Source organism: Leptonychotes weddellii, chromosome 12, assembly GCF_054177405.1.
Source record: "Leptonychotes weddellii isolate Sample4059 chromosome 12, ASM5417740v2, whole genome shotgun sequence".
Taxonomy (NCBI): Eukaryota; Metazoa; Chordata; class Mammalia; order Carnivora; family Phocidae; genus Leptonychotes; species Leptonychotes weddellii.
Genome location: NC_138380.1, coordinates 92,960,411 through 92,969,023, shown reverse-complemented (window position 1 = coordinate 92,969,023; position 8,613 = coordinate 92,960,411). Strand labels below are relative to the sequence as shown.

The window sequence follows — 8,613 nt, the reverse complement described above, 5'->3', positions numbered from 1 at the left end:
GTGTGCTGGCGATGAGCAGGGGACCCGGGGGCCAGGGAGACCCGGCATCACCCTGCCTCTACCTCCTGCCAACTGTGGCCTTGAGTAAGTTCCTCAGCCTTGCTGAGCTCTGTCTGCTCCCGGGGGAAATACCAGCATCGACTTCAAAGGGCTGGTGGGAGAATCCCACGCCCACCCCAATAATGGCACCTGACACTCCCTGGAATTCTGAATTGACTTAGGCCTCGATCTCCTGGGTTTGGTTCCTGTATCCCCTTCTGTGTCAGCGTGGGGGGCGGATTCCCCACCTTATGAGTCCTGGTGGGAGGCCATGTGAAAACACCAGACCCCACCAGCATCCCGCAATCTGGGCGATCTGGGCTCCACTCAGCAGACGCCCCGTCCCCACCTGCGCCCCCAAATGCGGATGTCTGGAGGCTGAGGCAACCGCTGGAGGTCCTCCCCCAGCCCGCGCGGGGTGGGGTCCTCCCTGGGCCGCTTTCCCGGCTCAGAACGCCCAGTCCCTTGTCTGCTGCCAGTCCATCTCCCCGAAGCACCCCTCTCGCCTTCCTTGTCACCAGCGGAACGCGGGGGGGCCTCGGTGGCGGTGCGCCCACACCCAAATATCCAGTTTCCTGGATTCTTGCACCGAGGACGGCAGCCGCTGGGCTCTGGGGGAGCTGAGAACAGCCCTGACAGGCGGCGTCACTCCCAGCCTGCGGTCCTCTTCCTTCTCTCCCCTTCCCTGGTCTTCCGGCAGCCAGATGAACTCGAACCTGAACTTGGGGGATACGGAGCGGGGGAGAGGCGCCATCTGGAGCCCCAAGCTGACCAGCCTGGGGACAGCAGGAGCCAAGTTCCCGGGGGCCCCTGTCATGGCCGTGTGCGCCCTGTGGCTTCTCATGTAGGAAAGCTACTCGCATTACTTCATTTTTAATAGCTGATACTGAATTTATTAAAGTTATCTTTTTAAAAACACAATTCGTTAGCTTACAAACCATCCTAGTCTCTGTGAGTATGGCAGATTTGAACTTGTCCAAATACACCTTCAAATATTTCAACTGCCTTCCTAAATGTAATCTATCTGGTTTCCTTTTAAAGTCCTTATTTGGCCAAAAATAACAAAGAAAACCTCCCTGAGCATTAAATAGCTCTGATGAACTTCTAAATATGTTGAACCTAAAGTTGTCTTAAATGTTAAAACACAATACATAAACTTTGCAAGATTTCAATGGGTAAGTCTAAACTGTAAATCTCAATCAAGTTTAAAATGCAGTTTGGGGGCGGGAGACAGGGAATTCCTAAAAACGGGCACAAGGTCCTTTTTGGGGTGAGGAAGCTGTTCTAAAATTAGATTGTGGTGCGTTCGGCACAGCTCTGATTTCTAGAAATCACTTGACTGTGTGTTTTAAAATGAGTGAATTTCATGGTAGGTAAAACAAGATCTCAGTGAGGCTATCCAAAAGGGAAATGCATACATACGTCAGAGCGAGGGAAGCAGCTGTATATTTTACCTGACTGAGGTCAGCACGGGTGGGACGGCCATTCGGCCACCCATGTGTGCCTGGCCCAGGGACCCGTCCTTGCCCGCACCCCTGCGCTCATGGGCAGGGGGACACGGAGTATGTATTCTCACTATTCTCTTCCTCTAAACATCCTTAACCATGGGGCGCCTGGTCGCTCAGTGGGTGAAGCGTCTGCCTTCGGCTCAGGTCGTGAATCAGGGTCCTGGGATCGAGCCCCGCATCGGGCTCCCTGCTCAGCGGGGAGCCTGCTTCTCCCTCGCTCTCTGCAGCTCCCCCTGCTTGTGCTCGCTGTCAATGAAATAAATAAAATCTTTAAAAAATAAAAATAAAATAAACATCCTTAATTGTGACACTGTCCTCACGTTCATAAATATCTTCTCGGTACCTGGTGGCGTCCGCGCCAGCCGGGCAGCTGGAGAACCTCCGCGTCCTTCCCAGGCCCACCAGCCCCGGCGTGGGGGGAGGAGGGGGACAGGGTACCTGCTGGGACGGCGTTCCCCACACAGCCCCCGACCCGGGACTTCCCGGTCAGCTCGCTCCCCTGAGAGCACACGGGAGCTGGGCTCTGCCCTAGACCCTCAGTGCCTAGACAAATTCCCGTCGGAGCCGGTGTTGTGGGCTTCCCCTGCTTGCTGCTGGCCTGCTCTGCACGGAACGGTGGGCTGCTGGGCTGGTCCCTGCGGCTCAGAGCGGAGGACCCTGCCTCATCCCTGGGGCCCAATGCCAGCCACCACAAAGCACGTGAGTCCGGGGGCCTGGAAAGGAGCAGCTTGGAGGGGAGAGCGAGGCGGAAGTCTGGGAGTTCAGAGCGAGGAGAAGCGGAGCAGTGGGTTGGGAGGAGGCAGGCCACACATGCAGGATGGGCCTGGACAGACAGCGGCCAGGAGAGGACAGACGGGTCAGGGAAGGAAGCAGGGTGCTGGCAGCCCTCAGCAGCCCGTCGAGGTGGGTGGGAGCGGAAGCGAGCCGCCCATCACCTGGCCACGTGCATGGGCGGGCTGACTGTCCCAAGCTGGGAGAGGCCGCTGACGCCCGAGCGGGGTGCAGGCCCCGGCCGGGGAGGTGTGGGGACACTGACAAGCCCACTGAGGAGACACACCAGAACCAGCTTTTGTGGGCCCTTTCATTCAGCACACGGAGCTGCAGCAGGCCTCATGTAGGCAGTAATTCAACACACCTTCACTGAGCTTTGATTCTGTGCGGTGTTCTCAGGCACCCAACTCCGGGAGAGCGCAGGAAAGCGTCCCAGAAAGGACCAAGCACAGGGGTGAGCTTTGCAGGTGGAGAGCAGGGAGGCACTGTGTAGGCAAAGGGTGAGTCCTGCAAAGGCAGGGGCGGTGCAGAGAAGCTCAGTGTGGCAAGAGGACCTTCCGCCTAGAGAACTAGAATGCAAGCCGGCTGAGATGGGGCCGTGAAGGGGCTGCTTCCATCTGTCCTGGGGGCAACCAAGAACCTGGAGAAGTAGTTTAGCACAGGAGCTAAAATTTCGGATGATTTTGAGAAGGATCATTCTGGAAGTCCCTGGAAAAACTGGGGCCCAGTAGTTAGGCAGGAGGCTGTTGCAGAAGGCCAAGCCAGAGCTGGAGCTGTGGGAAGGCCTGGGGAGGGAGGAGGAGGCTTAGGAAGGGAGGAGGAGGAAGAGGTTTGGGAGAGAGGGAGGGAGGAGGAGGTTTGGGGAGGGAGGTGGCAGAGCTGTCTGAGCAGTTCATCCATGAGGAGGGGCGGGGGAGCAGGGAGGATCCATGGCAGCTCTGGAGGGAGCTGTGGGCTCTGGGGTTGGCCTAGAAGTCTCCCGAAGATCTGAGCCTCGGGAATGGGTGAGGCTGACCGGGGTGGGTGTGTAGGGAGCACCACCGGGTGTAACATGTAACTGTGACTCAGGAGCAATCTGCAGGAGTTCAGGGGGGAAGGCAGAGCTGGAGACACAGGGGGAGAAGAGCCAAGGCCTCAGGGAAGCAGTAGGGACCTCGGGGACATGGTTGATGAAGGGCAGTGTCAGGGAAGGCCAGCCCGGGACAAAGCCCGGGACTGTGGACTCTGAAGTCACCGCTGGTCCCAGAAGCAGCAAGAAGATGGGACGGTCCACGCCAGTCCCCGGGCAAGAGGCGCACAGGAGACGAGTTACCCTCTTCCAAAGTGGTCTGTTTTCTTAACGTTTTCAACAACCTCGTTTTTCTCTTATTACGTTCTCTGTGGCTCAGAGACATTTTGAGAGAAGCATTTGTGCAGAACGCTCTATAGGACCGAGGTTACAGAGCTGTGCTGGCGGGTTTAGAACACCCCCAGCTAGCCAGATCAGGGCGCCGTTGAATGCAGTTGGGTCTGCTTCGAGTGTGATTCATCCAAACAAGGCAGGACAGCCCCACATTCCTGAGGTTCTGGGCCTGCTGATAGTTTACTCAGGAAGTCAGGTTCAACTGATAATGCTAATTCAGGATTCCCTACCACCCTGGCTCCCCCAGCATGCTCACTTTCTTGAGGGCACACACTGTACGCTGCTGCGGATGCAGGGAGCAGCCCCAGGGCCTTGCTGACCCGGTGATGTTACAAGGCAGGACTTTATGCGGCACGAGTGCCAGGGAAGTCACTTCTGCATTCACGCAGTCCTTCTTTCTTAGGACGGGTCCCTAAGTGCTGCAGGGCTCAGCGTGGAGAAGAGAGAGCAGGGCAGGGAGCTTAGGGCTGAGGGCCTGGGGCACTTTGCTTCAAGCAGAAGGGAACACGTAGCTTCCTCAAGGTCACCAAGCACCAGGTGATGTGGGAGAGGGAAAAAAAAAAAGCAGTTTCCAGGTCCGGCTTTGGGAACACTCGCAGGCTGGTGACTGAGCAGCTACTCACAGGGAGGAGCCTCAGTTTCCACCGGTGACAGCGGGGGCCGGGGCGGCCGGGGCTGGGAAGCAGGGTCTGAGAGCCCAGCACACGGGGGCTCCGGATGCAGCTGCAGTCCCAGCGCCGGCTGCCCGCCGCGGGGCGCATCCTACGGCGGGGAAGCCGTGCAGATGGAGACACCGGCTTTGACACACGAACCTGCCACCGGGAACGCTGCGACTGAGTGGCCGACGAGGACCTGACGACCCCGCTTCCAGACTCTGCACGGGGGTCGGGGTCGCCGCCCGCGTCCGAGCCCGGGGGTGGGGGCGCTCTCTGGGGCGCGGCGCCCACTCCTGCTCCCCAGGTCGAAAGAGGGCACGAGAGCGCGCCGCGACTCCGCAGGTACGAGCCTGCCAGGCTCTCGTGTCAACGTCCTCCTCCTGGAGAAAATTCAAGCAGACTGTGCAAGATATTTTCGGAAAGTAGGGCATTTTGGAAGCATTTCGTAACCTCCGAGACGGGGGCGGCGGCGCCTCCCGTGCGCTAGAGAAGGGGGCTGATGCCCGGGGCCAGCCGGCGCCCCCAGCCGCGCGCGGAGTCGCGGGCCTAGTGGGGCGCGGGCGACCTTGGCGGGCGGCGCGACCTTGAGGCCTGCGGTCGCCTCAGTCGCCCCCTCTGTGCAATGGGGACACGCCCCGGCCGCCGGGCTGCGTAAGCCCGCCAGCGCCGTAGCCTCCGTCCCCCTCCCGCCCGGCGCCCCCTCGGGCTCCGCCGCCCCGCCGGCCCTCGGTCCCAACGCCCGCACCCCGACCCAGACCCGGTCCCCACGCCGCAGCGCCGCGACGGAGCCCGCGGGCGGGAACCTGCCTGCGCCGCTAGCGCGCACGCGCGCCCCCGTCCCGCCCCTCCGGCGCCGCCTCCTCTCATAAGCCAGCCGCACCGTCACTCCGGCCGGCCCGCGCTCGCGATTGGCCAGGGCCCGGGCGCGCGACCGGCCGTGGGCGGGGCCCGGCCGGCTATAAAAGGGGCCGCGGCGGCGCTCGTGCCGCCTTGCAGACGCCACCGCCTGGGAGCCGCCCTCGCCGCTCAGCCATGGTCAACCCCACCGTGTTCTTCGACATCGCCGTGGACGGCGAGCCCTTGGGCCGCGTCTCCTTCGAGGTGGGCGGGCGGGCGGGGCGCGCCGGCAGGGCGCGGGCGGCCCGGCGCGGGCGGCCGGGCGGCGGCGGGGGGCGCGGGCGGCCGGCGGCCCCGGCCCGAGGAGCGCGGGCGGCGCGGCGCCATTTCCTGACGAGGGGCCATTTTGGGCGGCCGGGGGCGGCGGCGGGGGAGGGGCGGCGGCGGACAAAGGCGGGGCGGCGGGGGAGGGGCGGCGCGCACGTGCTCGGGCCGCGCGCCCGTGGGGGGCAACGCCCGCAGGCGGGCGGCGGGGGGGGTGCTGCGGAAGCGGCCCGGCCCCGCCCCGACCCGCCCGGCGGAAGCGTGCGGCGCCCCCGCCTTGCGCCGACGACGCTGGCCCCGCCCGCCCAACGGCCCCCCGGCGGCTCTGCGGGCCGAGCGGGCGGCGCACGCGGACGCGCCCGGCCGCCTCCCGCACGTGGCGCGGCCTCGGCCCCCCGGGCTCACCTGCCGGGGAGGGTGGGGGGTCCCGCGGCCGGGAGGGGGGCCCTCCGGGAGGCCCCCGCACCCCGCGCCTGTGCGCTCGCCAGGCCGTGCTGGGGCCGCGCGGCCCGGGGGAGGGGCGCCGCGCGGGGCCACGGCTGCCCGGCAGCAGCACCGGAGACTCCGTGCAGACACGCGGCGTTCGTACGTGGGAAGTGGGCTCCGCGCCGGGCGGGGGCTCCGCGCCAGGGCGCCCCGCTCGCGGTGGGGGTTGGAGATGCTTCGTGAGCGGCCGCTCCCGAGGGGCTGGCTGTGCCGGGAAGGGACCGCCCTGCTCGAGCGGATGGGGGGCGGCAGCTGCAGTCGGGGGAGGTGGGGGGCCTGTGCGGGAAGCCTCGCCCCCGCTCCTTGCCGCTGGTGGGTTTGGGGCGTGTCTGCGTCTCGCGCTGCCGCCCCCGGCCCCACAGGACTTCCGGCTGTCGGGAGCCGTCCTTTTTTGGGAGTCACGGTAGTCCCTGAAGGAGCGTTTTCTTGTCGTGAGAAAACGAGCTTACGATTCCGAAGCCCCTGAAGACGCGGCGACCACGCGACTAAATTTGCCGGCAGATGTTAATTACACTCATTTTCTCTTGCAGCTGTTTGCAGACAAAGTTCCGAAGACAGCAGGTTAGTTTCCGGTTTCTTTTTTTAACTTCCTGAGATGGACCAACTTAAAATCTTGGGTGTGCGTGTATGTGTGGATATACACGGATCTGGGTTTGCTTTTTTTCTTTCGGACAGAGAACTTCCGTGCCCTGAGCACTGGGGAGAAAGGATTTGGTTATAAAGGTTCCTGCTTTCACAGGATTATTCCGGGATTTATGTGCCAGGTATGAAATTCACCGGTCCTGATTTGGGTGGCGCTCTTAATTTGAGCGTGAGCTAGAGTGTTTCAGCATGGGTGTGTATGAGGTTTTTCTACCATTTGGGTCTCCCTTAACCTCGTTAGTCAGATTAAACTTGTGTTTTCAGGTTGGCCAATTGCAGGTTGAGTGTTTTCGGGTCACACTGCCAGGAGGGACAGGCTTTGCTCTTGTTCACAGGGGGGGGACTTCACACGCCATAATGGCACTGGAGGCAAGTCCATCTATGGGGAGAAGTTTGATGATGAGAATTTCATCCTGAAGCACACGGGTCCTGGCATCCTGTCCATGGCCAACGCTGGACCCAACACGAACGGTTCCCAGTTCTTCATCTGCACTGCCAAGACCGAGTGGTAAGGGCAGAACACGGCAAAGGCGACCCAGGAGCCCTAATCCCTCGCTTCTCCCCTTTCCTGTTTTCCATCTAAAGTAGCGGGAGGACCAAGAAAGCCACAGACTTAGGTCCTGTGGTACAGAAAGCAAGATCCTGGAATAGCATGGGCGCTTAGCTGAGTAGTTCAATTGGGTGCTACTTTTGGGGCTCCTGGCTGGCTCAGTTTCAGGAGCGTGGAACGCCTGATCTCAGGGTCGTTACGTTCAAGCCCCATGTTGGGTGTAGAGATGACTAACAAAAACTTGAAAAAGTAAACGCAAACAAGAGTGGTAACTTTTGATTATCGTGTGCTTGTTGGCTCTTTAGGGTTTTTTTTATTTATGAGAGAGCACACGTGCAGGGGTGGGTGTGTGGAGCTGCTGAGGGAGAAGCAGACTGACTCCCCCCGCCGAGCATGGAGCCTGACGCAGGACTCAACCCCAGGACCCTGAGAACATGACCTGAGCTGAAGGCAGACACTTAACCTACTGAGCCGCCCAGGCGCCCCTAGGGGTCCATTCTAAGTGTAGGATTTTTTTTTTAAACATTTTTTTTTTTTAAAGATTTTTATTTATTTATTTGACAGAGAGAGCGAGAGCAGGAACACAAGCAGGGGGAGTGGGAGAGGGAGAAGCAGGCTTCCTGCCGAGCAGGGAGCCCGATGTGGGGCTCGATCCCAGGATCCTGGGATCATGACCTGAGCCGAAGGCAGACGCTTAACGACTGAGCCACCCAGGCGCCCCTAAGTGTAGGATTTTTGACAGCAGTTGGAGAATATTACATTACTTTTTGAGACTGATTCCTAGTCGTCCATGGTGTTGCCGTTGGTTTAGCTAGAAGGATGAAATGTTTAATGTTGAGTCAACATGAGCTGGTACTGGAGGCCAAGTACGACCCCCTTTTGATGTTCGTTGGGGTGTGGGGCCCCGGTCCCCTTCCTGCACAGTGTGAGCGGCTTCTTGGTCCCTGGCCCCAGCGGTGATGCTGGCTTTCGCGTTTGCAGGTTGGATGGCAAGCATGTGGTCTTCGGCAAGGTCAAAGAAGGCATGAACATCGTGGAGGCCATGGAGCGCTTTGGGTCCAGGAACGGCAAGACCAGCAAGAAGATCACCATTGCTGACTGTGGACAGATCTAATAAATCTGACTTGTGTTTTAACTGCCAGACCATTCCTTCTGTAGCTCAGGAGAGCATCCCTCCGCCCCCACCTGCTCGAAATACCCCAGAATCTCTCTGCTCTCGCTGCAGTTCTGTGGGCTCCATGGTTCCTTATCCCCAGCTCTAGCTGGATTGCAGAGTTCAGTTTATGATGATGAAATAAAACCTAAACCACAGTTGTCTGTCCTTGTTTTGGGAGGGCGTGTCCGTACAGCTTCGATTCGCAGGAGCAGGTTCGCTCCCCTGATCCAAGAAATAACCGG

The 8,613-nt window shown here is 60.6% G+C and overlaps 1 protein-coding gene across 1 annotated transcript; it reads left to right on the top strand.

Annotated features, from left to right (window-relative positions):
• The first annotated feature begins 5,321 nt into the window (after positions 1-5,321).
• LOC102729140 (peptidyl-prolyl cis-trans isomerase A) lies at positions 5,322-8,526 on the top strand. Its single transcript, XM_081800860.1, has 5 exons — positions 5,322-5,477; positions 6,554-6,584; positions 6,699-6,787; positions 7,001-7,173; positions 8,197-8,526. The coding sequence occupies exons 1-5, from the start codon at positions 5,409-5,411 to the stop codon at positions 8,327-8,329; spliced, it is 495 nt and encodes a 164-aa protein (XP_081656986.1). The 5' UTR covers positions 5,322-5,408; the 3' UTR covers positions 8,330-8,526.
• Positions 8,527-8,613: the final 87 nt, after the last annotated feature.

Coding starts and splice junctions, on each gene's coding strand:
- LOC102729140 (XM_081800860.1), top strand. CDS start 5,409: ATGGTCAACCCCACCGTGTTCTTCGACATCGCCGTGGACGGCGAGCCC. Junction 5,478..6,553: donor TGGGCCGCGTCTCCTTCGAG/GTGGGCGGGCGG, acceptor TTTCTCTTGCAG/CTGTTTGCAGACAAAGTTCC. Junction 7,174..8,196: donor TGCACTGCCAAGACCGAGTG/GTAAGGGCAGAA, acceptor TCGCGTTTGCAG/GTTGGATGGCAAGCATGTGG.